Source organism: Sebastes fasciatus, chromosome 18 (genome assembly GCF_043250625.1).
Source record: "Sebastes fasciatus isolate fSebFas1 chromosome 18, fSebFas1.pri, whole genome shotgun sequence".
NCBI lineage: Eukaryota > Metazoa > Chordata > Actinopteri > Perciformes > Sebastidae > Sebastes > Sebastes fasciatus.
This window is the reverse complement of record NC_133812.1, coordinates 5,587,373-5,607,975: the sequence shown is the minus strand read 5'-3', so window position 1 is coordinate 5,607,975 and position 20,603 is coordinate 5,587,373. Positions and strand designations below refer to the sequence as shown.

Below are 20,603 nucleotides of genomic sequence, written 5' to 3'. Positions count from 1 at the left end.
AACCATTTAACTGTCTACCTGATTGAGTATACTGGCCATAGACTGTACAAAATATGGACGTAAGTTTCTGAAGAGCCGTTGTGAAGCTCAAAGGTGGCTGTATAGACCAAAACCATTTTTGGAGGCTGTAAACATGTTTATATCTACTGTAAAGTTGTAAAGTCGGGCATTTTAACATGGGGCTCTATGGGGATTGACTCGCTTTTGGAGCCAGCTTCAAGTCCGCGTACAAAGTGCCGTAAAACATAATTATTTCTATTCTATTGTCATATTTAATGTCGCTACCGAAATAGCCTGTTATGAACAATAAAATATTATAAATATGCATACTATTATAACTATTTACTTATTAAACTTTTTGCCCGGCTGCTTCCCAGAGGAGCATAAAGTGAGTGATGGACATAAATGGAAGTTAGAAAAATCCAGCACACAGATTTTGAGAGCAATCTCAAACTTTTTCATGTCAAGGATCCAAAGTGGAGTCCAACAGACCACAGACCATGGATGTAGAAGAGGTTGGGTCCTGTGCTTTTGCCCCTTCGTGTTAGTAATTAGCCTACAACTCCATTAAATTCTGTTGCCGTTATGCTAATAGCACTACTAGCTACTGGCCGATAGCCGGTTGTTTGGGAACAGAGATGTTATCTAATACATAATACATCAACCACGGTACAGGCTTTACAGCATACAGCCCATGGGTGTATTATACGATAATAAAAGTGATGAATTACAGCCAATATATCCATCATTTCAGCCGCATACAGCTAGCAGGAAGCTGGCAGAACCCGATATGTCATATGAGCATGCAGGGCGGCGCAGTCCAGTGGGTCTGATGCACGTTAATTATGCCGAGGAAAATAACTCTACAACTTTTAGGACATAATGATTTAAATGAGGGCTATTTAAGTGTTCCTTCTGGGAAGATGATTTACCTAAAAAAAATGGTCCTCTATACTCTTTTCTTCTGTGTTGGCTTCATTTTTCAGCACCAGAGGTTACCGCTTGATTCTGGCACTTAAGGCCACCAGGAGGCCATGACCATGATGCATTTCTTTGTGAACTGTTTAACCATTTTCAAATGGAAAAAAATCACATTTATTTCTGAATTAAGTGATCATCATCAGAAAAGAAAACGTTCTTCCTCTATAGAAGTTCATGAGGGGTCAAACACAATTACTCCGGATGCACCGATCTGTCTTTTTCTCCTCTGATATCGATTCTGATGGTGTTTTCAGTGGCTGGTGTGACTGGCAGTATGCTAAGTTAAATAATGGACACAGGCTAGTCCTTAGGTTAATATGTGTGCAGCAAACCTACAGTTTTCATGTCCTTATCGTGTCTCAGCGCTAAACTGGATTTCACTCCTCTTCTCTTGCATAGAAATGCGTTTTCATTTTTTCCCATTGCGTGTTGATGCAGCTTAATTGAATTAAGCTCTTACTCCGCCTCATTCTTCCAGCCCTTCTTTCCCACTCTACCTCCCTGCATCTGCACGACTCTCTTCTCCTCAAGCCTTGTTGCTGTCTCTCGTCCCTCCTCCTCCTGGTGCTCCGCTGCAGGACCAATGCGTGAGCCTCCTCCCATGGCCCTGCCCTGCTCCTGCCCTGGGGCTGTGCCTGGCCTACATGGCCCACACTGAGCCTCCCTATGTTTTCATGCACAGTGTGCAGGCAGAACAGACCTGCTTTTTTTCTCCTCCCTCTCTCTGTGTCTGCTCTGAGGAGAAGTTCAGCTGAGGTTATGTGGGAATATAGTGTCCTAGTTCACAGGGTTCTTCCTGTAAACTCTCAGCCTGCTAATTACACTCTCACTGGATCCACTGCTCTTTTCAGGGCTGTACTCTCTCTCCTCTCTCTCCAATCCCTCTTTCTCCTATCCTTCTCCATCCCTCTCTCCCTCTCTCTCTCTATCCCCCTCTCCCTCTCTGTCTATCCCCCTTTCTCTCTTATCCCTCTATCTCCCTCTCTCTCCTGTCCCTCTCTATCCCCATCTCTCCCACTCTCCTATCCTCCTCTCCTATCCCTCTATATCTCCCTCTCTCTCCTATCCCCATCTCTCCCTCTCTCCTATCCCTCTATATCTCCCTCTCTCTCCTATCCCCATCTAACCCCTCTCTCCTATCCCTTTCCCCAATCCCTCTCTCTCAAATCACTCCCTCTCTCTCTTGCCCCCGCCCCTTACCCAGACTCTCTCTTTTCCTCTCTTCCTCTACTCTGCTGATCTCTTCCCACTCTCCTGCCTTCTCTGTGTCTGTTTCTCTACACTCTGTGGTAAAAGCCAGTTCTCTGTCGTTCTCTCCAGACCTACTGCTTCCAGCTGTTTCCATCCAAATCGGCTTGGTGTGTCAGGGCCTTTATCAACAAAGAACTTTTAGTAACTTCACTTAATGCTGCAGAGCTACTCTTTTAGTAAGTGGGTTTTGGTCTGTGAGAAGAAAGACAGAGCTAGGCAGATATATACTGATCCTCCCCGGCTGCTGACACTAAGGCTAATGTGGTATCTCAGGCAGCAGGGCAAACCATAACTAAATACTAACCCTCTAAGGGTAGCGCAACACAACGGCTAACACGGCAGCACAGCCGTGTTTAGAGTGTTAAGTGTATGTTTAAGTGTTTGTTTGTTAGAATCCACAGGATGCGCTCCATAAGAAATCCCTGAGTCACCAGGAAGCGGCTAGTATTTGTCTCTTTACCTCTCGCTCACCCCTCTCCCTGCTCCTCTGCATCCACTGTGAGTGATTCATATCTGGTCTGCCCTTCCTCTGACTCCTGCTCAGGTGACTGCAGGCTTTGATCTCTTTGACGTGATCAGATTTTTTTTCTTTTATCCCAGGAAAGTTGACTGAGCATGTGTGCTCTCTCTCTGTCTGTCAGCACTGACCTGCTTTACTCATTGAAGCCTGAGAGCTGCACAGCCACAAGCCTGTACTGTTGGCTGCTGGCCAGCTCCCCTGGAACAAGACTGAGGTGCCTTGCTCAAGGGACCCTCGGCAGTTGTTTAGCAGTGGAAGGGTATTAGTCAGCAGGTGAATATGAAATTGAAGAAAGCAAAGTCCATATTTGTGTCCTTGAATGGAAAACATTCTTCTCATGTTGTTTTGGAAAGAATAAACAACCTCAACTGTAAAAACATCTTATCGTATCAAGGATAATTCCAGTTTATGACAACCTTATTTTGATAAGGTAGGTGATAAGATCTGGGAATGTCGTGACATCGCTAAAAAGATAAAACACAAAAAGATGAAACGCCAAACCCCAAGGTTAGCCATTCAACCTATTTATTAAGGAGAATGGCAAAATGTTAACTACTAAATTTCTGGTATCGTGACATCTGTAAGACCAGCCTTAGTCAAATCAGTGGAATTTTGACGATGTAAGAAGCGAGTAGTGAAGTGCATCATTTCCCCCAGTTTCATCCGAATGCAGTCACCTGTGTCTCACATAATGCCTGCGATGGCAGCAAGCAGGTGAATGGCGACCAATCCACAGTCCCACTGCCCCAGTTTCATGACAGGGAACAGAATCAGCTCCCCATTTTTCCTTAATGACCACTTTGTAGCCAGCATGTCCCCGTCGCTCAAGCTGAGCCTGCTGGAGGACAGGCCTGGATGTGCCTCGATGCCAGCTATACCCCCCGACGTCTCCCCGGCCGAGGAGACAGACGGCACAGTAGAGCCGGTCATCAGAGCAGACAGGACGAGGCTGACCAGATGGAAGGTGCTTCATGCCAGACCTTTGTTAAGCAGACAAAGTAAGAATACATCAGTCTTCGTGAATGGATACGAACACCGAAATCGAGGTCGGCTGCGGTGTGATGGTGGCCAGCCAACGCCGTGATTGTGCGGGCCGGTCTTCCTGTCGCTCCTTCGTGTTACAATTCCTGTACGTCTGCCTGGCTGGTGAGAGCGAAGCACAGATGGAGGTTGCAAGACTCAGACAGGTCTGGACTGGGTCAGGGATGACTCAAAATCAAGATGGACACTCACAGGATGTGATTAGAACAACACGCAAGGCAGGAAAATAATCAGGCCCTCTCTGCTGGCAATGAATCAAAGATTTGATCATGAAAATGTGGCAACAAGAACCCATAATCTGTGACCTCCTAGAATTGGACATGTCCGATTAGAACAGACAGGACTTATGAATCCCACTCTCACTTATAACATGCTCTTTTCCTCTCAAACAGTAAACCTGAAGTGCGAACTGTGATGATATCAGTGGCCGTGTCATATTCTACAGGTTGGAAAGAGAGGATGGAGAGGGCAAACAGAGTCAGAAATCGTTGTAGGGGCTACGTTATCAGCGTTATCAGCTGTAACCACCGTATGAGAGCAGTGCAGAGCAGCGGCCATTAGCTAGCCAGTGGGGCACGGTCACATGCACTAACATGCATTCAAATTAGGTCTGTCAATCGATTAAAATATATAATTGCAATTAATCACATGATTGTCCATAGTTAATCAGGCTTAATCGCAAATAAATCAGTTTTTATCTGTTTAAAATGCACTTTAAAGGGAGATTTGTCAAGTATTTAATACTCTTATCAACATGGGAGTGGGCAAATATGCTGCTTTATGCAAATGTATGTATATATTTATTATTGGAAATCAATTAACAACACAAAAACAATGACAGATATTGTCCAGAAACCCTCACAGGTACTGCATTAAGCATAAAAATATGCTCAAATCATAACATGGCAAACTGCAGCCCAACAGACAACAACAGCTGTCAGTGTGTCAGTGTGCTGACTTGACTATGACTTGCCCCAAACTGCATGTGATTATCATAAAGTAGTCATGTCTGTAAAGGGGAGACTCGTGGGTACCCATAGAACCCATTTTCATTCACATATCTTGAGGTCAGAGGTCTTTGAAAATGGCCATGACAGTTTTTCCTCGCCAGTATTTAGCGTATGTTTGGAGCGTTATTTAGCCTCCTTCGCGGCAAGCTAGTATGACATGGTTGGTAGGTGGTTTTTTTCTAGTTTCGTATGATACCAGTATCTTCACTCTAGCTTTGAAACTGAGCCCCCTACAACCTAAAAATCGCAAGTTGCGTTAATGCGTCAAAGAAATTAGTGGCATTAAAGCAAATTTGCATTAACACGTTATTATTGCATTCATTTTGACAGCGCTAATTAAAAGGCACACACCCCCGGTCCGGCTATGTCAACAAAGCACAAAGAAGCTCTGATTCCAACACACACAGAGGGAGAGAGACTTCATTCTCTGCTCAGGTAGACATTACTCCTCTATATCTTTAGACATTAGTTGTTTGCTGCTGCATTAATGCTCTGGGTATCATATAGAGCACTTTCATCTAATGTGTCATCCCTTAGGGCAGACAGACAGACACAGTGTTGTGCTGCTGGGCAAGATGTAAGACAAGGACTGTGGATCTGAAAGAGGCTTGTGAATCAAACACCAACCAATAATCTGTCATCTGTGGTGTGGTGTGGTGTGATGTGAGGCAACAGGAACATAGTCCAAACTGAGCTGGTCCAACCCAGATGTACCGTTACCGGGGCCACTATTCATCCTGTGTGAGTCAGACGTTCCCCACCTCGGTGAGTTCAGTTCACACTCAACTGCTCACTGGAGGGAGGCTGCAGTGACAGACAAATAGAATTCTGGGAGGCTGTCAACGATCTCCCACAGAGTAAAACGCCCGTCTCCACGCGCAGAACTGCATCAGTCACATTAATCACAATGCAGAGTGTGTGTGTGTGTGTGTGTGTGTGTGTGTGTGTGTGTACAGAGAGTGAGACATGACCTGCATGTTTAGCAGAGTGCTGTCTAACAAAGGAGGCAGACTGATATCAGAGCATTTCAAGCTTTGCAGCTTTTCCCAATCCTGGTCCAAAAATGGAGGATGAATAAAGAAGACATTTACTTATTATACCCCCGCGACAACGTAGTCGGGGGTATATAGCGCTCCGTGTGTCCGTCCTTCCTTCCGTCCGTTACACTTTCGTTTGTGGAGCAGAACTCGGAAACTATTTCACTTAGTAACTTCAAATTTGGTATGATGGTTGACAGTGTGGTCTAGTTGTGCCTTTTGGGGATTAGAAGTCTAGGGTTCCCATTAGTTAATGCCCATTAATTCCATTAGTTCCAAAAGGGCATAACCTTTGGCCCTACTTTAATAGGGGTCAAGCTGTGAGCGGGGGTATGTGAGCCATGCCCACTTTTGCCTTGTTTACTATCGGTTGTGGTGACATCCCCAGCTGGTTGAAACACTTGCAGGTCAAACCAAAGTGATGTATTTGTCATGGATTGGGTCAGATGTGGGCTGGATCACAGCTAGTGTGCAGAATGCATACTGTTGCCTTGTTGACGTCAAGACTGGGGACAAATTTAAAATGTTGGAGAAAATATATCATCATCCCAGCCTGATTCAAATGTTTACCTTAGTAAGCAGGCCTTAAGCACTGTGCATAGGAGCAAAGTAGGAAGTCCTCCAGCTTGTTTAGGAATAACCAAGCTGGGATGTCATCTCTCCTCAGCTCCTCAGCTTGTTGCTCAGGCAACCAGTCATGACAGGCCTGTCTGTGCAGCAGGGGGGAGAGCCCACCTATTTGTCCAGTGAACAAAGCCCAGAAATAGTTAAAGGGAGACTCACCCAGTCCGTCTCGGGCTTGGACACCGTCCTAGCAGCATGAATTTGGCGGAGTTTTTTCTGAGAAAGGCTTTGTTAGTGTATTGTGCTGTGTATTGTGTATCTTTGCTGAGATTGAAATGTGTTGCATGTCATGTTTGAGTTCATATTTTCCTTTCCAGGCACAGGAAGGAGTTATCAGTGGTCAGTAGTGGTTGTTGATAGGAGGTGGGGGTGTATGGGTGTTGTTTTACTGTAGGATTCAGAACACTGTTTGCTTTGCGTTAGCATTTGAATAATTGAAACTGGGTGAAGTTGTTTGGAATGCTTTTGCATTCACGCGCTTTCCCAAATATTGTACCTGCCATGCCCGTATGCCAGCGGTCATGACCAGGGACTCTGATGCGTCCGATGTTTGCCCAGACTGCCTGGAGCTCTTCATCTATTCAGGTCACTGTGGCTGCTGCTTCTTTTTTCCTCACCTCCCTTGAAATATTTAACGCATCCTCCGACAACTTCACAAACTCCTGCTGCTGAGTAAGATCATGTGTTATGATTGAAAGCTCCAGAACAAACTACTAAATTGACCTTGAAGTGAGATGGTTTTGTCAACGGCTGTCTCCAAGGTCAAGAATGAACTTTAACCTGGACTTTGACACCGACTTGGACGAGTAGTCCTGGGAAGTGCTCCGAAAACTAAAACGGGTACAATTCCACGAGAACTGGGCAAACTGTCTGCTTTGTGACACGATCGGAAGCACCATCACTAACATTGGTGGCCTGAGGCTGCTCTCTCTGTAGCTTCCTGATACAAAGCATTGTAGTGGTCGGCTGTGACTTTTACCGTGAAGCAGCAGCTGGAAGCGTTGATGGGGAGCTGTGGTTCAGAATTCAGTATACCTTCAGTAGTGTAGCATAGTGTTAACGCTAGTCAATGATGTGCTAATGCACTCTGCTAATGTTAGCTCCACAAGTTTTTATGACGATATGTAACGTTTTAGAAACATATAACCCTCCTTCCAACCTCTCCAGATAACGAGTATCACTATTACACAACGTTTAACCATGACGAGCTCCAAATTCACTAAACCAGCCTGAAAATGAAGAAAATCTGCAACGATTGCATGACAAGTCTGTGGTGCAGAGCCGGCTTGTTGTCGGGTGCTGGGCAAAGCTGGCCGATGCTACGCCATGATTGGCCAGTCGGGGTATAATAAAGAGGTAAACTTTGATCTTGTGCACAAGTGCATTTAAAACGATGTATGGTTGTCAGGGTAGATGTGGCAATAAAGTTTGATATTGATTGTTGTAGCTTGTTCATTGTCCTCCTGATGAACACAAAAGCTGTTGTTCTCAGTGACTGGATGCTTCATATCTTCCATTCTAATCTGGAAGTGTGTCTCCATTCAGCAGGAAGGAGTTATCTTTTCATTAACTGATAATTTTCGGTAGCAAACCAGTATTTGATTGCTCAGGTCAGCAGACTACTAGCAAAAAAAAAAAAAACTTCACCCTGAAGAAAAATCAAAAGAAATTCTGAAATTGCTATTTTATGTTGATTCATCAAAGAGAAATTCCTCATATTGGAGAAGCTACAACCAGAGAATGTTCAACAGTTTTACTCTATACTTAGACAGAAAATGAATAGAATAATAGTTTGTTTCGATTAACTAATAGATGTAGAGTCAGCGTATCTGTGACGTGGCTGCTGTTTATTTTGCACACCTAGTATTGTTTCTGTTTCCTGTCTACCTTCCTACGGGAGGATTTGTGAATGAGGGAGGGAGGGAGCCTTATCTCCCCTTCTTCTCCTCCCACCCCCCTCCTCTTCCTCATGGTCTATCTGCAGGGCAGCGCCATGACTCAGCAGCAGCCCCACACCACCACTGGGTCAGTAAGGCAGAGAGCCAGCAGCTCAGTCACTAAACCAGCCGGTGATGCTGTCAGACAGCATTTCAGCCACTGGGCCAAGCAGACAGCTGTTAACCTGTTGTTAGCCATGTTGAACCAGATATTGAGATATATCCACTATAAACATACCTACGTACCTGTGTACTTCCGAAGTAGTCTATTTAGAAATAGTTTTTTCTATTGCACAGATGAGAAGTTTTGATGCTATATCTGATAACTGGTTAGTGCCAGTCTTTTCAGCACCACAATACAGCTGTGTCGCTGACAGCACAGCAGGTTCAGGGAACAATGATGGCTGAACGGAGATTGGAGTCTACAAATGGACGCCTCAGACATTCGCATTCCACGGACAGCTGTTGAGTTGTACCGGTCGCACGGACGCAATGTTCCTTTCACCCTACAATTGATGGTCCGCGTCGGTCTGCCGTTCCAACCATGTGCATTTCTGGATCCACGTTCCATTCCAGTTGGTAGCAGTAATGCACCATAACGTTGTGTGCCAGGAGTTCAACACCATGTTGCCGTCTTTGTATTCCTTTAAAGATTAATTATATAAATGTGCCTAACGGCAGATCTCCTCGCACAACATCTTTTCAAAACGAGCATCTATTTTGTTTTCTTCTTCTTCTTCTTCTTCTTCTTCTTCTTCTTGGCAAACCAGCAAGAATCTGGAGCATGCGCAGTCGGCATGCTTTCTTTGCATAGAGTCCACGCGGACACTCGTAAACATGCATGGGCGGATGACAACATTTATGTCACGTGGATCAAAGCACCAGCATTGGCTGTTAAAGAAATCAGTGCGGGGGTACAATGAAGTCACGTAGATGCGACACACCCCTCGGGAGAAGCAAGGTCTCCTCAGAACGAGAGCAGAGAGAGTCAGCACTGGCCCCTCAGTCATGACTCATGCTGGTAACTTTTTCCTTGGCAGTCGAGTCTGTTTACTCTGTCTGCCGCTCTGCCTGGTAACCAGCCATAGTCTAAAGCGTCCTACTTGTTATGGGGAAAAACACTCCCATTTCCAGTCAAATGTTAAAACGTGCCGGTGATGATGCTGAAGGACAAAAAGCTCGCTTCCTGCTCAGGAGCTGGGAAAATATGCAGATAAACGGATCCAATTTGCAGAACTTGTTGATTTTGTTGAAGCCGCAAATCCTCATCGCTGTCACCAGCATTACTTCTCTGAGCTCAAAATACATGACTGGAGCACAGAAGCAGAAAGAAAACGACCTGTATTTGTCCAAGGGAGGTTCGCTGAGTACAAATGCTCTTTTTTAAGAACACACACACGCACACGCACACACGCACACGCACACGCGCACACGCACACACACACATTTTCACACCTGAAAGTTGCCAACAAAACCACAGTCTTATCTGACATAAGTAATGCAGTATGTTCAGAGTGTGGCATTCGGTGACACCAATTATCCTCATGCTCAAACTATGCTGAACTGTACTGAAAAGAGGGGAAAAAAAGGCATTCACAGTGACATGTGAGCAGAGTGCATCGAGTTCATTTTTCCCCCTTTACTATCAGAGGTTTGGGGAGGAGTCAGACGCCCTCTGTAATCAGACATACAGCTGCCACAGGGAGGAGTGGCAGAAGATGTTAATAAAACCAGGGTTGGTATTAATTAAAAAAGGCCCAGGGAGAGCTGTGTGAAATCTAGGCCCGGAGAGAGAACGTCAGACTATATGTGCACACTACGCACATCCGTGATGATGGTGGTGACCGACTTTACTGTAGCAAGTTCAGTTTTGGAGCACAGATTTCATATGAAACTAGAAAAACCTAAGGAATTCATTAGTACGTAAGGAGGATAAATAACGCTCCAAAGTTAGGCTAAATTTTGGCATGGTCATTTTCAAAGGGGTCCCTTGACCTCTGACTTCAAGATATGTGAATGATAACGGGTTCTATGGGTACCCACGAGTCTCCCCTTTACAGACATGCCCACTTTATGATAATCACATGCAGTTTGGGGCAAAAAACATGCAGTTTTTTGAATGCAGTATAAATGTGTATTTGAATATTTCTGCATACTGCGGTCCATAAACAGTCCTGAATTACATAAATTGGGTATCACTGTAAAGCTGAGACTCTAGTGGATCCAATGAGCCCAACTGTATTCATGTGTGATGATGTTAGTCCCCATAGGAGACATTTCATTGTAGTGAGAAAGTGTTTTTTTTAAACTTGACCTCACTGTATAAAATGACCTGTGGTGACCTCTAGGATAATCACAGCCTCATGAAACTTTACAGCCACAAACTAGAGACCTAGAGCATTCAGAGGATGGATGGCTTTCCTAGCTAGATTGACAATAAGGGGGTTTCTGAGCAGTTTACGCAACAGAAGTGCTCGCCATCCAATCGCTGAAAAATGCATCTATGGTGTTCCTCAAGGTCTTGGTGTCTTAATGTGGTATTTTGGAGGGATTATTGATAATCTTTCTCAATTCTTGAGTGATAAATAAATGGTTAAATGTATCACCAAATCTTTGTAAAAAATGGTATCAACCCAAAAATTGCTGCAACAACTTATGAGACATAGTAGAGCATGGGGATGGACATCATATACTTCTATCATAATGTTGTAAACCCTTATACACTTTCACTATTCATTTTTATTAATTAATTTATTAATTTGTGTTTATTTCTGATTAATGGCAATTCACACAGTGCTGAGCTGCATCTCAAATTAATCTTCAGGTTCTCAGCTTTCAGATGATGTACACTACTTCTTTGTGACATCGACAATCTCCCCCTAAAGACCCCTTGCACCCCCTAAAGAAAAAGACAAAAATGGGTCTCAGAGGTCTAACCGAGGTGCACTTGGTCAGAGACTCTAAGCTGTTAATGTGACGTCACTGTGTCCTGACTCGGCCACTCACATCTGGCAGGCGGCCGACTCGGAACGAAATCACCGGAGACGGCGTCCTTTTGCAGACTCTGGTGAAGTCAAAGCGGTTAAAACGATATTCGGTTAAGAAGTTAGACTCTAACTTTACACCATTAAATCAACTGAAAACATAACACACTCATCTATATTAGTAGCTAAATCTACAGATTGAAGGTATTTGAGGGCACAGAGGGAAGCAACATTGGGAAAATACACAACAGATACACTCAGTTTAGAGAGGTGATAGCATTAAGGTCCAGTAATCTGACACACACACACACTCTGGAAGAGGCAGTATGTTGCTCACTGAGCAGCCTGGCAGAGCGCCAAGCCAATGAGACTGAGAGAGAGGAGGTCTAGAGGAGAAGAGGAGGAGGAAGAGGGATGCTGACAGGGATGGCAAAGCAACTCCATGTAAAGTAAAGTAAAGTATATCCAGGTTTCAGAAAGCTACATTTAAAGTGTCAGTAGGCAGTATGTTTTTGGCATCATAAATATTGTTGTGATATATTTAGGGATGTAACCATACCAGAAATTTTGTAGTAATACTAATACCAGTGTAATTTCACAATTCTCAATACAGATTCGATACCACAGTAAAAAAACAGTACAATGGCTGCTGCTGTAAAAGTTTTAACAAAGATGCATCAACTTTAACAGTGTAGATGTTGTCCATAACGCTCGCTACAGTGTCAGAGAACAAGGGCAACTCCAGGAAAGGACAAATAACAAAGCGTGCGAAAGATAATAGAATGCATGAGAGAGACTTTCAGAGAGAGTTATCAAAAATATGGCTACCAAGTGCCTGTTGAGGGGATCAATCCTGGGACTAACCAGTTATGAGACTGCCTCTCTAAAAAGGCTGATTCAGGTGCCCGGTGTGCGCCGATTCAAGGACTGTATTTTAATTCAAGTGGTCAGAAAAAAAAAAATACTCTGGGTGGGCTAAAGTGGAAACCACTCTGATTTGGGTGGTAATGATGGTTGTGACAGTGAGAGTGAACAGCAGCATACAGCTCAGAGGCAATTCCTGCAAAACTGTAAGAAAAATAATGCACCTTTATTGTCGGAAATATGTCAGTCTATCTGCTGTATCAGTCTGGTCCTTCCATCATGCAAACACTGTTCAAATATTACAGAGATTGATGCCTCTTAATTGGGCTGTAATTCAATTCTTATGTGCACACGGTTGGTCATGTAATACAACATTTTTTTTAAAAGAAAGCAGGGATTTTTGCCTTTTTATATAGAGGTGAGAAAGAAGTAGAGAGCTGACAAGAAATGAGGGGAGAGAAGGAGAGAGGGAATGAGTAACGGTGAATAGAGACCTACAGGGCTTTACAGGAACACTGTTGCTCCTTAATTTCATTGTCTTCTGTCTCGATTGCCAAGCCACGTGGTGGTTCACTTTTCCACTGTGATCTGTAGCTTTGACTTCTATCTTTAACTTTATAACCTGTTTTTGCTGCTGAATCAGTTTGACATCCTGGATATATCCTTCAAACACATATTGTAGACCTGTCTTCTGTCTGCTTCTCTCTGAAATGGCTTTTTTGTTTTTCAAAAATGTAATAATTTGTATGCAGGGATGTGCATTTGTACTGTGGGCGCTATGGCAGCTATTACAGCTCGATGGAGTGGCAGCGTGGGGGGTGGGGCTTAGCGAAGGGTCCCCCAGTCCTAAGTTTGATTACATCCCAGTTAATGAGCCAACATCCACCTGACGCAGCAGATGTTCTGTCTATCTGAGACATGAAATCCTGGTTAGTCAGTCTATAGTCTTTCAGGCTCTTCTAACATCTTCTTCTTCTCTTTCACACCCATACATATACACCCCTCCCTGTTTTCTTTCTCATGCACACACTCACACTCTCTCTCTCTCATATTATAATTTTCCTCTCTTTCTTTGACTCTCTTGCTTTCTCAGACACACTTTCTCCCTACGTCTCTCTTTCTGTGGTCTGACCAGCTGGGTGGAAAGAATCACTTGTTTATCTCTCCCGCTGTCCGTCAGGGGCTTTTGCTTTGCCGTTGCCTAGCAACTGCAGCCGAAGCCGACATTGGCTGCTTGGGGTGTGTGTGTGTGCGCGTATGTATTTCTGTGTGTGTGAGACTCCATGTTGACACGGCAGACTGAGGACAGACAGACGCGTTCCGTCCTCGCCGCTCCTCCACCGCCGGAGTGGCTGCCGGCACTACACACACCTTGGTCTTGTACATCTGAGACGCACACACACACACACACACACACACACACACACACACACACACACACACACACACACACACACACTCCAGACTTGACAGAGACCTACTGATCCCACTGTCCCTCTGCATCTCATTGGCTGCAATACCATTATCTGTTTATTTTTTTCATGATCCCAGATGAAAACCAGCCTTTTTGTCCTACATCCATTCTCTCAAATCTCTTTTAATAAGCCCAAAATATGGATGCTATGCACATTTGTATTTTTCAGAATAACCAGGGCCAGTTGCACTTATGAATGATGAATTACAGGTATGTCAAATCTAGGTGCACCTAGAAAAATGCAGCTATGAAATGTATTTTATTAGAATTCTGAAGGTGTCAAATACGATGGCTCATTACCGAACAGTAATCCAGCTGATCAGTGAAACCTACGAGGTTTTTGGTGAACGTGAGATAAACAAACTAATAACCAATACATAACACCATCAAAAATGTTTAAAGACAAACAACAAAGATTTACTTTAAATTTACAGTGAGGAACTTTTAACTGGTTATGAAACAGTCTTAATTTAATACTGATGTCTCTATTCGACCTACATAAGCAAGAAGATTGTCTATTTCTATATAGTTGTTCATGTTGCGTGCCATCAGGTCCGATTCCCCACAAATTTACAATTTTACGGCACGCAGACAGCCGCGGACAGATCCGGCTTCGCTGCCGCTTTCGACCTGCAGCCGGCGCTCCGGCTCCACCTCCGGCCAGGAACAGAGCTTTGTCTCGCTGCTCCTTCGGACTCCGCTGGGAACCAACACCGACACCACGCTGCTGGAGGCCCTGGCCGTATTGCTGGTCCCGCTGGAGGGAAGGGAGGCACGGGAGAACCGGGACTGAGCGGGGCAGACTGTCATATCCAGCTACAGTAAAATAACAGGTTTTCTAAAGGGACTCTGGTGCTCAGAAATGGTACCGCTTTTGTCCACAGGGACCGTCAAAATCAAAACAAAATGAAAGTTCCCCGTAATAACTCTAAGTCAGATTTGACTCAAGTCAAACCTTCCATTTCTTCCACTCTGGTTTCTGTTTTCTCATTTTTTTTGCCGGAGCTCAGTCGTTTGCTCGATGATTTTCTTGACATCTCTTTCCGTCTCTTCTCGGTATGTTTTGCATTCAGATTGGAAGTCTTTAATCTCCGTTGTGATGGAGTTTTCCAGATCAATCATTAGACGTTTAATTTTGCCGTCCTCTGTCCAAAACTGGCGTTTTAGTAGACGAGTCTGTCGGCTGTGTGGACATCTTACTATGTTTCTTTTGTTCTCTTCTGTCAAAATTCTTCATCGTTGATCCAGATGGTAGGTTCACTCCCCGCTTTATATATTTCTCGTTTTTGATTTACAGCGCTTATCATGTTATGATTGTATTTAATTTTATGGGTTAGGAGGACGCTATTTACTCATTTTTCTATCTTACTCTTCGGTTCCATATGAACCACTGGGTGTATACAATAATAAAAGAAAAATTGCAAATATATACTGCACATATTGTGGATGTATAATATATGAGTGATTTGCAATAAAAGTCTAAAAAAATTGTCAAACCTTCCTGGCAGTTTGAATAGTTTAAAAAAACAAACATAACAACCAATAAGGTTTGGATAAGGCATAACAAAACGCAAAGGAAGGGAAGACCAGACTAGGGTTAAAATATCATACTATAGTGGAAAATGGTGGTCATAATTCACCAGATCTATGACGGTGATTATCGATATGTAATAATCTCTTCGATCAGTTGATTGCTGTGGACATCAGAGATTGTGGGCTAGATTGTTCATAGTTCAGTTTTTCATAGGTTTAATATTTCATAATGCAGCCCTCGTTTAGCCAAGCATATTAATACTATTTCCAAGGACAGAATAACAAACGGAAATGTCCCGCTTTATCTCCTAATGACGGTCTACTCTGGTGTGTGTGTGTGTGTGTGTGTGTTTCGCTCCCCCACACACACACGCACACCGGTCTCGATACCGCTGTCCTCCACAGGGAGCTCCGCCTGTGAGCTCCAGCATATGCTGCTCCCTGCTCTTTATACGCTACATGTCTGACTCAGTCTAACACCGGGCCTGCTCTGAGCCGCTCATTGTCTTTCAGCACCACATCTCATCTCTTGCATCACCCCCGCTCCCCTCCTGTTTGGAGGCAGTCGTATGTATAGTTGTGCAGAGAGAGATGCTGGGAATATCCTTTCCTCTTTTGGAAGCTCCACTTTGGGTCCAATCGTGCCCGGGGGACTGCGGCATCGCACGCATCGTCTGTCATAGCATAGCATGAGGATGGAGAATTGGCAAGCTGTGGATGTGCATGTGCGTGTGTGTGTGTGTGTGTTTTGGGTGGAGAAACGGTGCCAGAACCCTCCTCTCCTGAAGCCCTGCTGCCAGTGATGAGTGTTGGGGAGGCAGGCATGTCTCTGGGCATGTGCAGACACGTCTGGGCAACAGTCAAGCTCCTGCTCAATACTGCCTCCTCCTGTCCAACTGGGTGCAAGTTAAGTGGAGAGAGTGAGAAGCTCAGATTTCTGTGAGCTTCTTTGTTGTCTTCATTTTTACACTGCTGTTATTATCCCTTATGTAACCCGATTAAACAGAGCGCAGGCTCCTCCAGCAGCCTGCAGATAAAAGCGCTGGCCCGGGCTGATAATGAATCGGAGCGTGGTGTCTGCAGCACAGCTCACCTCAAATGACTCTCAGCAGCGCGCGTGTCTGTCTGGCAGTGATGATGTCACGCCGCCCCTGTTATAAATACTGTATCTCTCCCCAGCTGACCTCACTTCACATCACTCCAGACCTCAATCCTCTCTCCCCTCTAAGCTCCACCCGTCCACCCTCCAGCCACGCTCTTCCTCTTCTGTTTCTGTTCATTTATTTAGCTAATGGGCTGCTTTAACACTGTGTGCATGCCGGTCATGAATCATGGCATTTACAGAGCTGGTTGTCGCACTCATCCATCTGTGTTGCAACCTGCCTTGCAGTGATTGGTCAGAAGGAGGAATAAAACAGTGTACTGGACCCTCAGCACACTCCATCCATCTCACTTGCACCCTGTCAGTAGATGTAATAGTTTCTGTTGGAGAAGTCACATCTCAGGCTCCAGCTGCTCAGCTTATGTGTGTGTGTGTGTGTTCAACAAAAACTGGGTACAGTGGGTTGATTCATATTGCGCTGTAATACTTGCACTTATTTTTATTTGGTGACAAAATGAAATCCAATAACATAGCACTTCATTTGATGCCTTTTTCTTCTACTTCATTCTAGGGCCGCTTGATTATGGCAAAAAGAACGGACATGTTGTAGTCCACATTTTAAAGTTAAATGCATCAATCCGGTGCACTGTGAGAGCTAAATTAAGAGGCTAGATCTATGAAGAACTTTGTGCTCTAGTAAACAATTCAATAATAAACACATTGGTTATATGGATATGAATGGTGTAGGGCTGACCTGAATGCTTTGAAGCTTCGACCGTTGCCATGGTATTCAACCATGAGCTTCTCACCGAAGCTTCGAAGCCCCAAAAATGTTATTCGGGATGACACAGCAAAAAAAGTCACACCCACAGAGCATGGCTAACGAGACAGGCTCCGTGTTTCAAGAAAGGCCAGGCGGGTTGCCGACATCTCCGCATTGAGGACAGCCTGCCTCACAACAAAGCACTAAGCGGCGAGGTCCAGGGCAGGCGAGGGGGTGCCGTAAAGCACCATCTTCACCCTGGGCCTTTCCAAGCTGACCTACAGCCGGTCGCGTTGCACCATCACGGAGAAAATACGCCCCGCTGAGTGGGGCAAAACTGCTGTAAAGGAAAGGGGTGCGCTGGATTTATGACACAAGACAAAATAAGAGCGTCATTGCGAAAAGGAATGCGACACAATAATCGTTTTGGTCCCCTAAAAATGTCTTATTCATGGTTGGGTTGTACTTGGCTCCACCCTCTCGAGTAACTGCTGGTTGCAAAATACCAAGATGGTTCAAACGCGGTGGCACATGGATAAATGAGATCAAATTGTAAGCCTGATGTTCAATAGATTTGTTGTTGTTGTTGCAGGCCAGAAAACGTGTCTCCACCTCCATGGCGTGTTCCCCTACATCTACGTACCATACGATGGCTACGGGCAACAACCGGAGCGCCACCTGCGGCAGGTGGCCTTCAGCATCGACAGGGCCCTCAACGTTGCCATGGGAAACCCCGCCTCCAACGCCCAGCATGTCTTCAAGGTGGTGCTGGTCTCTGGCATGTAAGTGATTTCTGGTCTGACCGACGCAACTGAGCTGATGAAGGCTACAGAACCCTTTTATTAAAATTGATAAAATAACAATGAGGTAAATCCTTCTAATGAATGATCCAGGTTTATGGTGTTAATGTGGCCCTTTTCTTGTCTTCCAGGCCTTTCTATGGCTACCACGCTAAGGAGAAGCACTTTATGAAGATCTATCTGTACAATCCTCAGATGGTCAAACGGTAAGGTTACTGCGGATCGATGCACTTTAATGTGAACGGGGCTCATCCCGAGCCTGTTTGATGGGACTGAATGCCAGACTGTGTGCGCGTGACTCCGCCAGCTCACTAAACGAGAATCGATCGCTGCGTATTCAGTTGTACAAATTGATTGGCTGTGTGTGTGTGTGTGTGTGTGTGTGTGTGTGTGTGGGGAAGCACACAGGAAGACTGTGAATTATTTGCCAGAGCGATCAGCGTTAGCGGCGACAACAACATGAGGCGAGGCTGTGCAGCTGAGTCGGTGCTCGGCAGAGAGCCGAGTGACTCACAGAGAGCGAGAGAGAGTGACAGGAAGAGGCTTGAGGAGAGGACAATGTATAGCGATGAGAATGAAGAGAGAAATATGAAAGGAAAAAGGCCGACTGAGGAAGAGAGAACGAGGGAGCAAGGTAAAGAAAATACCTGACAGAGAGCAATAAAGAGAGATACAAGGACAGAGGGAGACTAGAGAGAAGCAGAGGGTAATAGAGGATGAGGAAGGAAAAAGAGGAGACTGAGTGGCAGGTCTGGCCGCCCTGCATCCCTCCTCAGCCCCTCGTCTGTGATCAGTCAATCAGTCGGCACGCAACTGTGACCTTTTAAAGGGGAACATGACTCCAGGGCAGAGCTTAAACATCCACACAGTGAGCTGCTCTTTATCTATCAAGCAGCGAGCACCGTAAAGACGAGCTGTTCTGTGGTTGAGGATGCTTCTGGAAAACAAGCAGTCCCTTTTTTCTGTGTGGACATTCAGATTTAAACGAAGGGATTACCTTTATACTGTATATTTGAAGAGAGATCCACGGATTTTAAATGTCAAAGTCAATTTGAGAGGCAGAACTACTCGTGTGTTCTGTGACTCTGGGGAGCTCTCTGATTTTAAAGGCCTCTTTAAAGCTGCAGTAGGCGGGTTGGAGCAAATATGATTAAAAAAGTTATTTTTATAAAACGGTCGCTATATCCTGACAGTAGTGCATGAGACAGGTAATCTGGGGGAAAAAATCATATGTCTCTGTTGCTCCTAATGGCATTTGATTACACAGACCGGAGGAAAACAACCAATCACAGCCGAGCTGGAGCCTTGCTGTCTCATCAAATATCTGTCAAATATGAATCAATATTCTGTTACTGTAATGACTAGTTCTCGTCTCAAATGTTTTCAGAATCATCTTGTAGTGTACTGTTTAGCTGTAAAACGAGAAAGTTTGTGACTCGACAGCCATGTTGAGATCTGTTGAGGGAATACCAAGCACTGCCCACCAGCTGGAGCACACTTTCTCATTTTACAGCTAAATAGTGCACTACAAGATGTTTCTGACAACATTTGAGGAGAGAAATAGACATTACAGTAACAGAATATTGATTCATATTTGATCAGTGCTGCCTAGTTCGAGTGATTGACAGCTGCCTTCGTTGAATGAACAGCCAATAGGAACGCTCTCCCTCTCTCTGAAATGACCTGTGATTGGTCAAAGTCTCATTGGTCTAGATTTTTTAAAGCCTGAAAACAGAGCCAAGAGGAGGTGCAGAAGTCTAGTTATCTCTAAAAGTACATTACAGATAAACTAGGGATGTACCGATATTGGATCAGGGACCGATACTGACTCAAATAGCTGGATCAGGTATTGGTGACAATGGGGCCGATCTATTCAGTTCTATGTTTATTTATATATATATATATATATATATATATATATATATATATATATATATATATATACACACACACACACACAAATAATGTTTAAGTCAAGCCTGATGTTGCCTTACATATAACAGAATGATCCCAGTCACTTCCAGACAGTGAGGCATACAGCAGCTTATTAGTTAAACACCCAGGTATCACTATCAGGACTGAAAAATACCTAAAATAAACAGCACAAAAATGCAAAAAGATCAGCTTTGTCAAGTCTTAGAAAATGACCGATGGGACTCTTGATTATCTCAGCTGAGGCTTGGAAACTACAAATAGAAACCGAAATCCTGTGTTTAGAACGTTGGCTGTGTTACTGTAGGCGGGGGGTATGTTGTTTAAAGTCCCAGGGAGACGGTGAAATACGGTCCAGACAGTCCAGTTGCAGAAACAGATTCATGTGTTTAAAGCTAAAGGTTTTTTCAGATGGCAAAACACTGCACAACAGTTTGTAATACTCATGAGGGCAAGTGTTTTATCGTCATGCCGATGGCGTAGAAACAGTAGAAATACAGTGTTCGTGTTACAAAGTAATCTACTAGGAATGTGTGTTTGCATGTTTTTGATTGGCCAATGCAGCATCTTGCCAGATGACAATGCGCTGCTTTGCAGCAAAAGTTGAGCCTGGTTCAGCTTTTTAGCCGTAGCTGGAGACATTATGTTTTCGTGTTGTCTGTCCGTCCGGTCCATTCTCGTGAACGTGATATCTCAGGAATGCCCGGGACGGAATTTCTACAAATTTGGCAGAAACGTCCACTCAAGGAT

At 44.5% G+C, this 20,603-nt stretch overlaps 1 protein-coding gene across 3 annotated transcripts in view; it reads left to right on the top strand.

Annotated features, from left to right (window-relative positions):
• rev3l (REV3 like, DNA directed polymerase zeta catalytic subunit) overlaps positions 1-20,603 on the top strand; it is an 84,364-nt gene that overhangs the window by 16,083 nt on the left and 47,678 nt on the right. For all 3 annotated transcript variants that reach the window (XM_074616084.1, XM_074616083.1, XM_074616082.1), the window contains exons 2-3: positions 17,714-17,903; positions 18,053-18,127. In XM_074616084.1, the coding sequence (XP_074472185.1) occupies positions 17,714-17,903; positions 18,053-18,127 (265 nt within the window). The remainder of the gene's footprint in view (positions 1-17,713; positions 17,904-18,052; positions 18,128-20,603) is intronic.